The sequence below is a fragment of the Oryzias latipes genome, chromosome 9, assembly GCF_053564925.1.
Source record: "Oryzias latipes strain Hd-rR chromosome 9, Olatipes_Hd-rR_3.1".
Taxonomy (NCBI): Eukaryota; Metazoa; Chordata; class Actinopteri; order Beloniformes; family Adrianichthyidae; genus Oryzias; species Oryzias latipes.
Genome location: NC_136245.1, coordinates 30,528,012 through 30,543,719, shown reverse-complemented (window position 1 = coordinate 30,543,719; position 15,708 = coordinate 30,528,012). Strand labels below are relative to the sequence as shown.

The 15,708-nt window shown below is 42.0% G+C and overlaps 1 protein-coding gene across 3 annotated transcripts; it reads left to right on the top strand.

Annotated features, from left to right (window-relative positions):
• Positions 1-1,128: 1,128 nt before the first annotated feature.
• On the top strand, positions 1,129-15,008 carry LOC101161246 (zinc finger protein 462). Of its 3 annotated transcripts, XM_011478823.4 has the most exons (12): positions 1,156-1,283; positions 1,495-1,552; positions 1,758-1,829; positions 1,922-6,501; positions 6,581-6,843; positions 8,431-8,549; positions 9,759-9,884; positions 9,969-10,212; positions 11,122-11,264; positions 11,354-11,577; positions 12,874-13,708; positions 14,460-15,008. In XM_011478823.4, the coding sequence occupies exons 3-12, from the start codon at positions 1,811-1,813 to the stop codon at positions 14,561-14,563; spliced, it is 6,657 nt and encodes a 2,218-aa protein (XP_011477125.1). In that variant the 5' UTR covers positions 1,156-1,283; positions 1,495-1,552; positions 1,758-1,810; the 3' UTR covers positions 14,564-15,008. The 3 variants fall into 3 exon arrangements, with proteins under 3 accessions (XP_004072178.2, XP_011477123.1, XP_011477125.1); XM_004072130.4 differs by lacking the exon at positions 1,495-1,552 and having other exon boundaries at positions 1,129-1,283; positions 6,584-6,843; XM_011478821.3 differs by lacking the exon at positions 1,495-1,552 and having other exon boundaries at positions 1,129-1,283.
• Positions 15,009-15,708: the final 700 nt, after the last annotated feature.

Genomic DNA, 15,708 nt, shown 5'->3' with positions numbered 1-15,708 from the left:
GATACTGCACTAGTGGCTGACTCAGAAGAGAGCTTGGCACGTCTGGTTGAGGAGTTTGGAAGGGTGTGCGACAGAAGGAAGTTGAGAGTGAATGTGGAAAAGAGTAAGGTGATGAGGTGTACGAGGTTAAAGGGTGAACGTAGATTGAATGTGGCATTAAATGGGGAGCTGTTGGAAGAGGTAGAGTGTTTTCAGTATTTGGGGTCGTGTGTCTGTGTGGATGGTGGAATGGGGGGAGAGGTAGAGTTTAGAATGAATGAAGTACGAAAGATATGGGGGGTAATGAAGAGAGTGTTTGAATGTAGGTCACTGGGAAAGGATGCAAAAAGGAGATTGTATGAGGGTGTGGTGGTGCCTGCAGCGTTATATGGGGCTGAAACATGGAGTCTGAAAGTGGCGGAAAAGAGGAAGCTGAATGTAGTTGAGATGAGATGTTTGAGGAGTATGTGTGGTGTGACGCGTATGGATCGTGTGAGAAATGAAGTTATCCGAGAGAGAACTGGTGTGACGCAAGAGTTGGCTGAAAGAGCAGAGCAAAAGGCACTGGGATGGTTTGGACATGTTGAAAGAATGGAAAGGGAGCGATTGGTGAAAAGGGTATACAAATCTGATGTGAGTGGAGTGAGAATGAGAGGAAGACCGCGAATGGGATGGACAGAGGGTGTAAGAAGAGCGTTGAATGCAAGAGGGATGACTGTGGTGGAGGGGAGAGAGGCTGCTCAGGACAGGGATGTGTGGAGAGAGTTTGTCTATGGATGAATGGATGGGTGTGGTAGAGGTCTGGTCTTGGGATGAAGCGGCAAGGGGAAACCAGCCTTGGCTGAGGCCCTGCTGTGGAGGTGCCCACACTGGGCTGTGCAGCTGACCCTGGTGCAGTGTGGTGTGGCTTAGACCAGACCTCAGACCAGTCGCACGCACATACGCACACACGCACTCACACACTGAAGGAGGAGGGTTTGGGGAAGAGACAGAGGGAGCTAAAATTGTGTGCCTTGTCTAGGCTACCCCACCTTGGTGGGACACAGCCTTGGTAAATAAAAAAAAAAAAAAAATTATATGTTTAGTTGAAAATTAAACCAGTAATGCGGAGTCCCGGCTGATGGGGGCGGTGTGACCACTGATGACTCCAGCCAGAACCTACCCAGGAACCGTAGAAGAAGACAAAAGAGAGGGGGAGGGCTGTTCGCGGGAAAAATGGCGGAACTGTGCGTGATGGTAGTGTTTTGATCGGAAAACATCCTCAGTATCGTTTCTTTAGTCTTTTTCTGTGTCTGTCTTCACATGTAAGTATTAAATACGAAGAGTCAAGCTTTTTGCAGCTGTCTGTATTTTTCTTTAATCCCGGAAGACGATTTCTTTGGTGGGGTTATTCTGCTAGAAACCGATTTTCCTCCTTTTTCCCGTTTAATTTAAAAAGCAGCGAAAGTTAAACTTTAAACGTGTTCATCGATTGTTTTAATTCACCCCCTCCCCCCATGGATAATATCATTACAGATCGGAATTTATTTTCCAAGAGAAACTTGTGACTGTACCAAAATCCCAACAGATTAAGGTATTTTGAAACTAAAGATCATCAGATCAGAGTCCCAGTGGAAATCACGGGATTTTTGGTTCTTCGTTGTTTTATGGGGAACATATTCAGTTTTTGATTCTTATCTGTGTTGATACCTTTTTAATAGTTGCAGCAAAACAAAAAAAAAACTAAAGGCACAGCCACCTAATCCATCGTAATATAACAATGTCTGTTTTCCTTGCAGGAAACTCTAAGCTTTTTTAAAAAAAAACTTTATTATTTTGAAATGGACATCAAATGACAAAGATGCAAAGTGGTAAGTACTCCCCTGCCTTTCTCTTGTTTCTGTTTTGCATGGTTACCACGTCTCCTTGACAGTATTTGTTTAATTATTGTTATTATTTCCAGATTCAACTCAATTTGTTACTTCTGAGCCCAACAAGGAAGTCTGCAAATTTGCAGCACAACCGACAGTCAAATCTTTCCAGTGTGGTAAATGTACTTTAGTCTTCAAATCCAAAGTTTATCTTTTTGAGCATCTAAACAATGTGCACGACTTAGATGTGCACACTGCTCTCCAAGATGCTGGCTTGAAGTATGCAGAGGCAGACAAAAACTCAAGCTTGGAAAAAAAGCATTTTAAATGCCAGCACTGTGATTTTAAAACTTGCCACCAGGATCTTTTTAAAAAACACAAGAAGCAGTGCCACCAAAATGAAAATGCAAACTTGACTGAAGCTTTAAGCGGCTCTGAAAACCATGAAGCGGCTGGCGTTTCAGCTGACCATCACAGAGAAGCTGCAGAATTGGAAGAGATTCCCTCGGTTCTGTCAGCTGCATCTACCTCAGAGGCAAAATGCCTCCTTGCCTCATTGAAGGACCTAAAAACCTACAAGAGACCAGCCCAAACTAATGAAAACCTTTTCAAAAATCCACCTGGATTAAACGGGACACCATGTTCGGAGGAGGCGGATGACCCAAAAGAAACTCTAATCTTGCAAGAAACCCCTGTAGCTTCCAGACCTAACAGTAGGGGTGTTTCTCGAGCAACCGTGAAATCTATGATTGATGTTACGGTTCGTGGATGCAGTGAACTTTTGCTGACAGATCATTTGAGTGCTGGCCTGCTACCTAACCTTCCCAAGACGCAACTCACAGAACCAGGTCAGTGCAGTGTTGGAAAGAGAATCAACAATAAAAGCCTGCAAAGTCCACCTGCTAAAAAAGCAAAATTACTTCCAGAGGCAGAGCTTTCACAATTAGAAAATGCACATCCTTCCTCCTCTCCAGAGTTTTCATTTGAAGTTAGTGAGGATGAAGAAGAACAGAAAGTGAATCAAGCACACAGAGATCCACAGAACCCTGACGTTTATTTCTGTAAGCACTGTGACTTCAGGGAGGGAGACTTCAATCTTATGTCCTTACACTATCAGAATGATCACCCTTATGTCAGATGCAACGTTGCCTACATTAACAACTCGAACGACCAGAGTGCCACGTTCCGCTGCTTGGAATGTCCATTTGAGTTTGCAAGTGCAGTTGACCTGAAGTGGCATTACACAGAAAAGCACCCAGCAGCCCCAGATGTATTCAAGTTGAAGTCAAGTGAGCTCTGCTTACTTTTTAAATGCTTCCAGTGTGATTTCGCATGTGATGCATTAAAGCCCCTACGACAGCATTACAAAGAAAGCCACCCGTCATGTAGCGTGGACAACTCTTTGTTGTTCTGTCGATATTCAGTCCCTAAATCCTCCCAAGATGATGAATCGTGCAAGTTGCAAAAGCATGAAATATCCGCTCGTCCTGAACAATTAATTGAGAGATCCCCTGAAAGAGAACGTACATTAAGGACAGAAGTCCAGGAGACACCTTCACCCCAATGCCCCACTCCCACTAGGCTAGAAATGCACACCTGCCAAATCTGTTCGTTTGCCCACAAGTCAGTTGTTGTAATGCATGTTCACTACAGAAAACACCACCCAGAAGAAGCCAACAGCATAGCCAGATTAAGACAATTAGCAAGTTCCCCGTCACACTTGCCGCAGCAGACCCCCCAGAAAGAGTTGTCAAAGAAAGAAGATCCCGAACTGTCGAAGCAAAAGCGGGTTTTGTCCATTCAAGTGGAGGAAGCAGGAGCATTGACGTTTATGGACCGCATTTCAAAGGAACCTCTGGGGAGTCATCAGGGTGAAGCACAGCCTCAAACGGACGCAGAGAGCACAGAGGGCAGCCCAGCAAAAATTAAGATGAAGGAGGTGGATGCTAAAGATCTCTCCACGACTAAAGCCGATGCTTATGGAGATCCAGAAAACCTATTTTACTGTGAGACGTGTAACTATGGAAATCCGTCTATAAAAGGAATACAAAACCATCAGATCAAAATCCACAGGCATACAATTAACAATGAGTGTGTTGCTGAGTACACGTCTATGTTGTGCGATCAGATAAAGAAGTCAAAAGCAGCTGACAAGGGCTCATCATCTGCCCATCATTTACCGCTTGCCGTCCTAAATAGTGGGGATGAAAATATGTTTTTTTGCCCCATATGTAACTATAGACACGATACTATACAAAAAGTAATGCGCCACCATTCAGCGAGGCACGGTGGCTTTTATATGAAGTCTACACACGTAGACCAATACACTTCGGCGGTTTTAAAACAGACAAAAAAGCCCACACCAGAGATCGAAATCAAAAAGAAAGAAGAGGACAAAAAGAAACTCGACAGTCATTCCTCAGATTCACCATCGGCGAAAGTCCCACAAACGGAGAGGGTGCTCCAATGCTACCGATGCGATTTTCATACTCCAGTTGTGTATCTGCTGAAGAAGCACTTGTTGAAGATGCACAACGTAAACCGCGCATACAAAGACATTATACGACTTTGCTATCGAGCCGGATCGCTAGAGTCAGGCTATCACTGCGAGTGGTGTGTCTTCAGTGACAAGACCACTGTAGCAGTGTTTGAACACTACCGAGAGCAACACCCACAAAAACAGATAAACTATCCCTACATAAACACAAAGTTATATGCCGGTCCCAAAATACTACAAACACACAAAAAGAAACCCAAGCTTGTGGAAACTACCAATTATTCTACATCTGAAAAGAAACGCTCGGATCACCAGAGAAACGAAAAGCCAAGTTCAAGCAACCAGGTGGAAGACCTCAGCAAAATACCAGGATTATTTGAATCTTTCCAGGTGCCTCTAGATGACACGGATGACCAAACATTATCCACCTCCGAAAAGTTCAAGTGTCCTTCCTGCCCGCAGAGTTTTAGGTCCCAAAGCAACCTGAGTGCTCACTGTGGAACCGAACACAAGGATGTGGTTGATGATTCCACAGAGATGAGCAAAAGCCAAACGCAAGCAGCAATGCGTCTTCAAGTACACGTCTTCAAGTGTGTGCATTGTCCCTACATCAACACAATGTACCAGGGAGTTCTCACTCACAGCCAGATGAAGCATCCTACCTTAATACCAGAGATGGACACTCTGCTCCTGGATGTCAAAAATCTGCGCAACTGGGAGGAATACACAAAGAAGAAAGAATGCGGGGAGACTCCCAAGGTTTATGGATACATCTGTGAAAAATGTCAGCGAATCTTTGTAACACTGAAAAAACTAAAGAGGCACTGTAGCACAATCCACCAGTCAGGTGAGTCAAACCCCGTCCAAGATGAAGACGCTTCATCGCCTAAGCCCCATGGCAACAAAGGATCTGTCCCCACGGCCTCGTTTTTGAGCAAGAAAAAGTACGGTAAGATAAGGTGCCAGCACTGCTCGTACATCTGCAGCACTAAAATGGCGCTCAGTCAACACTTACATATTCACCATAAGTCTTTTGCTCCTAAGGGTACTTTCAAATGTTCTCTGTGTTCTCACGTCTACTACCACAAGAAGAAACTAAAGTCCCATTACATTAAAGACCATGACAAGAGTGCATACTTAAAATACTACCTGCCATTATGCAAAAAGTACAATAAAGAGTCAGATGAATTATCTCAGGACTCATCAGCTCAGCAACCAAAAACTGACTCCACAGAGGGTAGAAAGGTGTTCTTGAAGTGTCCAGTCTGTCCCTATTTCAATACGCGGCACCATGGTACTCTCACTCACTGCCAGATGAAGCATCCGGATGTTTTCGTGAGGGCAAACGAGCTTGAAACACAGGAAATGCTTCTATCTGAGCTATCAGGCTGTTTGATTGGAAAAAACTCCAGTGAAGGTGGGTATATGTGTGACGAATGTGGAGGCATTTTGAAGTCATTTAAGAAGTTTAAAACCCACTGTCAGAGGCACCACAAGGGGGAAAACGTTTCCAGACCACCGAAGGACGTAGAGGTGGAAAGAACTCCTGCTAAACTCCCCCCAGTGTTGGCAAAGAAGTCTCCATCTCCAGCTAAGGTCACAGAAGCAGCTAAGGTCACAGAAGCTGCTTCCAGTTTGACCGATCTTGAGTCGAGTCCTTCCAAGGCATCCCCCAAGGAAGTACAACGTGCGTACAAATGCCAGCTCTGCCCCCACGAAACCACCTGTCGAAAGTACCTGCGCAGCCACTACCAAAATACGCACAAACTGGACGGAATTACCACGTACAAGTTTTTGGAGAAGTACAACCGCCGTAAACGCAGTTACCTAAGGATGTGCGGGGCGGGTGAAAAGCACAAATACGTTCGAGGTGAAGAAAGCTTCACAGTCAAGTGTCAGCAGTGTCCAGACTTAGTGCTAGACTCCCACCAGTTGCTTATTGAACACTACAGTCATTTTCACGGCCTGGGCAGCAAACTGGACTTTAAAGTGCTATCTTTTGGCGTACGAAAGGGCAGCACGGGAATCTACAAATGTTACCATTGTTTGACGAAATTGTACGGCACCAGAAAGCTCCACTATCACTTGGATCGGCACAGAGCCAAGATGGTGGAGTTGACAAAAGCTTTGCTGAAGAAGGAACCAGCTGTGGACCCGGTAGCATCTGGAACACAAGTAAGTTTGGACGTTAGAGTTCTTGCGTTCGCAGTTTCCTCTGACTCATCTGATCTCTGTTGTTGTTTACGTCGTCAAGCAGGATAAGCTGTCTCCATTTGGAAATGTGACGGAGCTCGGTCAGCGGAAGATCTCATCTGTAGAGGCCGTCGCTCCGTCGTCCCCTGTGAGCGGAGCCAACATAAAGGTGGACGCAGAGGCAGAGAAAGACGGGCACGCCTGCAAGCAGTGTGGTAGAACATTTATGTCGCTGAGCGGCCTCCATTCACACGAGCAAAGCCATGCAGCGCTGGCAGCTATCGAGAAGCTGGACCATCTGTCCACCTCAGGAGAGAAACTCAAGTGAGAGAAAACTGTCATTTTGTAATTTCCTTTTTAATATAACAATGAACCATAAGCCTGTATGCAGTGGTCCCTTGCTATATTGCTTTATTTTGTGGATCTTAGTGCAATTTTGTTTGTTTTATATAGTGCCTTTTGTTCTGCGTCCTGATTGGCTGCAGACTAATGTCAATCAATCTCCTTCATGCGTGTCTCTTGCACAACACAGAATGCATGCAGCTAGAAAAATGTACATAAATATTCACTTGCTGGCAGATTTTTGGTTTTGTTCTATAACACTGAACTGTGATTTTTTTTTTCCATAAATCTTGGTGAGAAAAGTATAAAAATGTTAGTCTCGAAAGTGTGTAGTAAAGGGTTTACAGCAGAAAAAATATAGTTCACTTGAGGGCTGGACGATTAATCAATTTAGTTGATTTTTCGTATTTTAGACCATTTATTTTTCGGAAAATCTTGATGGGAGTAAAGCCCGTCTCTCGCAAAGCGCAGATGTGAAGAGAGCAGCAGGCAAAGAGGAGCTTTTCCCGTGAGGCTGAGGGGGAAAAAACACACTAGTGCACGTGTATTTATAAAAAATATATTTTATAAATATAATAAGAGGCACTTTGTATGAAACTTTATTAGTAGTACCCCTGTAACATTACAGAGTTTGTTGTTGAGCTTTAAAAAAAATAGTCTTCCCCCCTCCCCCCCTGCTGCATCTTTATGGTTATTGGCAAGAACCCAATAATCGTGTTTTTAGGCCGTTTTTGTTATAACTTCATGTAAAAAGGAATCAACTGGAGGCAGAATTGGGGGGAGAATCTGCTCCTCTTTAGTAAATGTGTCCTTGTTTTCTCAGCGGGTTTGAGTTTCACCGTTGGTTGAGACTACAGGTGACGGGCTGAAACCCCTCTTCTCATGGGGGCGTTTTTCAGCAAGAAAACAGAAACCACTCAATTGTGATAAGCGTGAAAACGGCATAAGCAGAGAGTAAAGATTTATAAGAAATCAATACAGGAGTTCCTTAGAAAAAAATGTTTCTATCTGATGTTTACATTTGATTTCTTCTCTGTTTGTATTTAAGCTAATATCATTTTTTAAAATGCCACTTATAGTTTTTCTTTATTAGATAATGTAAGAATTTGGTCGGTAGATTTTTTAAATTAATCTATCAGCCAACTTGGCTGGTGAGTCTAAAATGAGATTTTGGTCACACGTAAAACAGAAAAATCCGTTTTTAAGGCTGTTGCTACCCAAACTGCTCTGCCGGGTGTGTTCTAGTGTTTCTCGTTCTGAGATGCTCAGGCTAAAACATCTGCTGCTTTGTTCTGCAAACATTTCTATGGCTTGTAGTTAAACTTTGTGTTCGAGACAATTTCAAAAGAAGATGAAAATGAAATAGTTTTTGTTAATTATATTCCAATTTTTTAGAATGTAACAATAAACTAGGTACCTTTTTGTAAATTAAAAGAAAACTGTTTTATTTAAAATAAGCTGTTTAACCTCATTAGTGTCTACACTTTTAGGTAATTTTAAACTTTTTCAGTTCATAAACGACTTGTGTCATCTGATTCTATGCTTTTTTTTTCCCCTTCATGTCACCAGAATGAACAAGTATGTGATCCACAAGTCTGGGACAGTGAAGCCTTTCCTATGCAGCTGCTGCTCCTATCGGACGACCCTCCTGGGTTTACTGCGAAGGCCCTTTCTGAAAAACCATCAAGGTCAGAACAGAAGCAGTATTGTTGAGTAGCAGGGTTATCGTCACCGTAGCATTGACTTTGACCAGCTGACAGTTGGAAAGAGGTCAGAATGTTTAAAAAAAAAAAAAAAGAGGACAGGAAAAGCATCTTTGCTGTTCCATCCAGAAAAAAATACATTAAAGTGGCAGCACCGCCTTTTACTTGGGTGGAAGTCCCAAACCAAAGACCAAACTGATCAACACAAATGACTGGGACAAAACAAAGCATGGCAATGAATTGTGTGTCTTTGTGTGTTTGTGGAGGTTTTTGCTTTTTGTTTTTAAGCTGAAAAACGTTTTTTACTATGCAATCCAAACCTTACATATGTTTTACATACGTTGTTAATAAAGTGTTGTTTGATTTGAAGTTGCATTAAGTCTCAGGCCTTCCAGCAGTAAAAACAGAAGCACAAGCCCAAAAGTGAACAAAAAACAGCAAATCAAATAGAAAACTAACATCTAACAAAAAGGTAGAGACAAATGCAAAAAGGGTCAAACAAAAGATCCTCTAGGGCAGAAGAAAACCAGGCTTGAAGGCCGAGGCAGATGGCAGGGGGAGGGGGAGGAATTCAGCTGCCACTGGAGCAAGGGATTCTGGGAGCTTTTTGAATCTCTCGCAGCCTTGGTGATTGGTGGAGTAGGACCTCAATCAGCTCTGCAAGAGGTGAAGTTGACGGCAAATGTGAAGCCGGAGCTGAAAACTCACACTTGCACACAAAAACAAAAGCACACAAGACCCAGGGTTGTAACGTCTGCACTAAAACTGGCACTTAGGAATCCTTGAAAGACCCACTCCAGTCAACTTTTGATCAGTCCCGCCCCCTCTTCCCCTCCCTGTTTCTGAGAGCTCGGAGCAGGGAGCTTGTGGCCAACATAACCTATTTTCTACGTCACAAATCATCTCTTTTTCGGGCTGTATTTTTTTGTCTGCTCCTGATCTACAACCACTTCTAACAATAAAAAATAAAAAATGCAATTTGAAGCTTCCTTTTCTGAATACATGTCCTCCATCAACAGAAAATACCACAAGAACATGTTAAAAAAAACACCAAAACATGATTTTTGTTAGAGTGGGTGTTTAGGAAGATTTTAAAATCTTTCTGCTATACCTGCTCCTCTGATTTAACCAGGTTTAGTTCATATCCATATTAACCACTACAGAATCTTTTTTTATATAATTGTTCTTAACCAGATGTCATTCAGCGGGATATGCCGATGGGCCACAGAGGCGAGCTTCTCTCTCCAACACCTGGCAAGACGCCTCCTTATCAGATCAACGCTTTTCTTGACCCTGATGTAGAACCTGAAGAGTCTGAAGGCAAGTTTTCCCTTTTTATGTTGTTTTATTTAAAAACGTTTTCCTTCTGTTTTCGGTAAACCAATAAGCTGGTATTCCATGCAGAGTCTGTGTACTCGGAGCCACCGGATGTGCAGCGGCAGTTGAACCACTACAGCCTAATGGCTCGAAACAACTCCGAACCTTCAGACGGCCACTCGCCACTAAAGCTGACGAAGAACAGACAGCTGTGCTGTGAGTTTTGCAACTTCCACACCGAACACCCGTCAAGCATTCGACGGCACTACATGGGCCGGCATGGCAAGAAGATCCTCAGGTGCAAAGACTGCAGCTTTTTCACTGGTTTGCGGTAAGTTACATCTAGAGCTCAAGCTCACATCCACATTTTTCCTGATTTCATCGGCAGCATGCATTTAATTTACAAAACACATCTTCAAAAGCAAGAAGTTCCTGAGAAAATCACCTTTTGATTTAGCATCTGCCCCATTAAAGTGTGCAAATGGTTCATTTTGGTCTTTTTGTATTTATTTCCACTGTCTTTTACAAATTCACACCTGTTGATGCATGTTTTTACTGCATCTGTTTTGTTTTGTTTTGTAATTTCCTTTCTATTATTGTAATTTTTGAGAGAATTTGTGTTTAAATGCCGTGTAGAGGTTAATCTTTGTTTGTGTCCCTTCTGCTGTGGTTCTTCTTGATTTTAAGCTCTTTTTAAAGAATGGACGCACAAAGTTTGATTCTTTTGGGCAACCAGCGAAGTTGCCGCACACAATGAAATAACCGTGTTGCTCCTCCATCCATCTTTATTGACTAAGTCAAGAACAACAAAACGTCTTCTTCCATGAATTACATCAGCATGATATGACGCGTCTGCGCCCTCTAGTGTTCAAACAATCCATAGATTTTGATTTAAACATTAACTGTTCAAACATTCAATGTGTTTCCAAAGCAAATATACAAATCTGATTAAATGCAGTTGAATAGAAATTAACAAAAAACAATATTTATATCATTTTAAAACTCATAAAAAGGTGCGTACAGCTACTACAATTTGTGCAGGGTATAAAAAAGTAAAATTTAATGTAAGGCATTAAAAAATGATGGAAATTGTTCAAATTAATCTTGGTAATTCAATAACAAATATTTTTCCAGTACAATAGTATTATTTCAAAGTTATATGTCTGTTGAAGTCATAAAATATGTTATAAACTTTTCAGATAGAAACACGTAATCACCTTTTTTCTGTCTCCTAATTTAGGAAATCTCTGGAGATGCACATTGAGGCGGGTCATCTCACGTTTCAGCCTACAGCGACCTATCAGAAGGACTTCCGCTGCCCCTTCTGCCTCTACCAAAGCAAGAACAAGAACCACATGATTGATCACATCGTCTTACATCGGGGTGCGCTCACATGCTCACAAGCTGCAAAAGGTGTCACAATCTGTTGTGTTAAACAGCCTCCTTGTGTCTTTTTTTTTTCTTTTTCTCAGAGGAGCGCGTCGTTCCAATCGAGGTGCACCGCCCCAAACTCTCCCGGTACCTCCAAGGGATCGTCTTCCGCTGCCACAGATGCACGTTCACATGCGGAAGCGCCAAGAGCCTTCATTTCCACATGATGAGACACAGTGATCTCAAGCCCTACAAGTGTCGGCTGTGCTACTTCGACTGCACTCTGCTGAAGGACTTGGAGAAACACCTGAGCGACCAACACCAGGTGAGGATCTGTCCGTATAGCTGCTGCCTCTCTTTGGAATTCCTTTGAAGGAGAAATAATGGTCTCTTTTGTTTGGGCTCTTTTGGCTCTGCAGGTTTTTTTCCAGGTCATTTTGATAAACTCCTCATGCTACATTCTTCTTGTGTGGGAGGAAATCTTAGCTGTATTTTTTTTTTTTTAGTTGCGACGTTGCGTCCCCATCATAGATATGTTTTAATGTTAACATTTTGATCAGCGCTTTATATTCCCAGCTCATTATAACAGATAAAAGCCCCAGTGGAAGTCTGCATACTGTGAATGGATCCCAGCACTTTGTTGCTGTGAAGCTCAGCAGAGTACGGCGCAGGTTTGAGGCAGGAGGCGCACAGAAACCCGTGTGCTGTGTGGAGATGCGTTACAGTCCACGAGATGGGATGTCCTGATCAGGGGTTTTTGGCCTCGCTCTGATTCCAAGTCATTCAGTTTTGAGCATCTGCGGAGACTTGAGTCCCGATCTGACACTTTTGTAACACATTTACAAAAATAAATCAATAAACAGATGTAGTTTGCCCCCGATTTAAATTTCATTAACCTTCTTTTATAGTTAATTTTAGTAATTTGAACAATCAAGCAAAAGTAGTTCCAATATCAATTAGAAAAAACAGTTAACTAGTTAAAAAAATTGGGTGAGAAGGTTTGGTGACTGTAGCTTTAGTATCCTCAGATTATTGAACATTTTGTGATTCATATTTCCTATGAAAATTCTCAAATTAACCATGAATTTCTTTTAAAATGGTTTTTGTAGTGTGGATATGATGAGTATTTATGACTAGCTCATATCAGTGTAACCATGTATTAGTTTTGGTTGTTTTAGAAAGATGATGTATTTTTGAAATCACCTTCTCTTGGAGATGTTGCGCTTTGTGGACAGGAGAGACAAAAGAGAGACATTCTGATTGTTTGGCTTTGAAAAAGAATTATCATGTAAATACAATAAATTTTCCTTGATTTATTGATTTGATGAATCCATATTTTATTAGTCATGAAGTAAATGAAAACCACTGATTGCTTTATGACAAATTGATGTCCGTAAACCTGTTGGTCAAAGAGGGTGCTAACGCTGACTTTCCTCCTGAAGGGATGGATGTGGTTCATCTTTTGATCAGCGGGGTGTTATTAATGTTAAAAATAAAAAAAATAAAAGTTCATCTGCAGAACTGAAGGAGAACATGTAGAGATATTTCTCCTATTCTGGACGTCACTCGTTTGAGGGAAGCTTATGTGAACTTTCTCCGCACTTCATTCCTGTTTGTGCAGGTTTTGAGGAATCACGAGCTCGTGGGTCAGGTGAGCCTGGATCAACTGGAGTCCAGAATTGAAAGGAGGAAAGAAAAAGAGCTGGACATCCAAGATCTTCAGGACTTTGACGGAGACTTTTCGGAAGCTGAGAACATGACCAACGATGACACCGAGAAGAAAACAATCCTCAGAGAGCTACTAGAAAAACGGGATGAGGATGGAAATGGCCAAAACTCTGCCAAGAGCTGTACCAACCTTCAGTGTGATGCTACCACTCCAAAATCTGGTCTCCATGAGCAGGACCTGCAGTCTGGAGCAGACACCGGAGCTTTGATTCACTCTACAGGAGGGCTGCAGGCCGCAAGTGTTGATCAACGGGATGAAGTCCAGCAGGACGGCTGCAGTGGTACTGAGCACGTACTGAGCACCATCAAAGTGGAAGAAGATCTTCAAGACAATGCCGTAGATCTAAAACTCAACAAAGATGACGGCATCTCTGCCCCGAACGGTCAGGTCAACACATCCTTAGCAAACAGGAGTTCAGCTGAGGACACCAAGGACAGCTCCTCTCCAAAACCCCCCTCCCAGACTGCTTCACCCGTCGGCACAGACACCCGCTCCGTCTCCCTGAAGACGTGTAAAGACGAGCTGGAGCAGACCTCCATCAGCAGTCAGGAGGCACCGGGACATTTTGGAGAAATGCCGGTGCTTGAGAATGAGCTCCTGAAGAAGAAACTGGACAGTCCTGAAAACTGCAAAGAGGAGGAGGAGGAGGACGAAGAAGGAGGTAGGATGGTCTCCGATGACAGCGGGACCTGTGACAAAAAGGAGGATATTTCACCTGTGGATAAAGGTACGAACACAGTTATTACACAAAAACAGTTAGAAAGGATGTCGATTTAACGAACAACAGTTTCAGGCATATTTATGATATTGCCACCATTAAAGATCTCTGGAGTTTATCTGACTTTTACAATAATAGAAATGTTTGTTTTTGCGGTCCTTATGTATACTCGATTCTGATTGGCTGCAGGCTGTGGATTGAGATAACCACGCGCCTTAAAAAGAAGTTCCGGTCATCTATCTTAAATCTTCTGTATCACTGCGCCGGCTTCTTTAAAACAACCTTTAGCTTCATCATCTGGACAAAAACAAGCGGGAAGAGGTGAACCTTCTCTCTGAACTGATGCTTTATTCAACCCATCGGGACGATCAGCATATAGATCGCTTTATATCCCAGAATCTTGACTGCCAGCGGTGGTCACGGTACCGTGACATGTCGCCGCACCACGTGACAAATACAGTAGTCCGCTTTTCATAAATAAAATGATCCAAATAAAAAAATAAAAAAAGTTAAGGACTAAAAACTGGTTGATATTTATTTCTTTTTTTTAATGGCCTTCGAAGTCTTCATTATCACATTGTAATCCACACCCAGCAGCCAATCAGAATCAAGTATTCACCCGGACCGTGGAATTAACCGGGATAAGTGTGCATTATCAGAAATGAATGGACCTGAACCGGAGGACGGTTTAGATCAATTCCTTGTTCAGAAAACTGACGGCGATAAATTAAATGTGTCTTGTTTGTCGGTGTGTTCACAGCCGTTAACGTCCTGAACCCCCCTCGGCTCAAGTGTGAGTTTTGTGGGCGAAGCTTCACGGACCTTTCTGAACTGACGCGCCACGTCGGGCGCCACGGACGCTGACGCCGCCGCCTGAAGCTGACGAGCCGTTCACTGTGTGTCATCTGCCCTTTTTCTTTACGGGAAACCAGACTTAACCTATTTTTCACATTTTGTAGGTTCTTTTTAAACTTTTTCTAAAGAAAACTTTTTATATAACATTTGTTGTTCATATGATTTAATTCAGTGGCAAAAGGTTTAGAGGAGAACTTTTATGTGAACCAGTGAGAAAGAGGACATTTTTTTTTTGTGGTTTTAAAATCATTTCTGTTTAGGTGTTAATGTTTAACACAGTATGATACACATAACATTCTAGAAATCTGGGTTACTTTTAAATTACAAACAACTGCTCATCAAGAAAAAAAGTGTTGCCTTCATGGACTGTTGGGCACTTTAGTGCTACCCCTCTGCAGTCAGGTTTAGCTAATAGACCTTTACAACTGACGGTATTAAAGAATGCTCAAACACATGGATGTCTTCTTTTGTTTTTACTGAATCGGCCTGTACAGACTTCAATAGTTGGAATGATTATTATTGGGGAAAGGGATCCCATTCAAGATCCTATTTACAGAAGTGAAGAGTTACACAAAAGTAAAGTTGCAAGTTTTTGACTTTGTGATGTCACAAATGCAAATTTTGGCAGTATCAGAATAAGAAGTGAAACCTTTTGCTTGATGAAGTTCTACAAAAGTTTATATATAAATGGATATTTAGTAACTTCTACTGATTGAACAGCATCAAACTCCAAGTATATTTCTCAGTTAAAAAAAAGTCACACATCTTAGATTCTGTGATGTCACAAATACTTTTTTTTTACCAGTATTTGAATAATGGGTGAAACATTTTATTAGGTCAACCATGAACACAGAGCAAAAAGTACTTTTTTATTTTATTTTTTTCTTCTACAGATTTGAAAGTATCAAACTGTGTGAACAATTTTCCCTGCAACAGTTTTACACAAAAACAATGAATTCTTTCCATTCTGTAATGTCACAAATACATATTTTATGGTGTCTGGTGGTAGTGAAACCTTTTGCTTGGTGAAGTCAACATTTTTCTGCTTCAATTGATTTAAAAGCATTAAACCGAGTGTATAATTTCCAGTATAACAGTTTTTAATAAAAAAATAAAGTCCTGGTTCTCAGATTCATGACGTCACAAACACATGA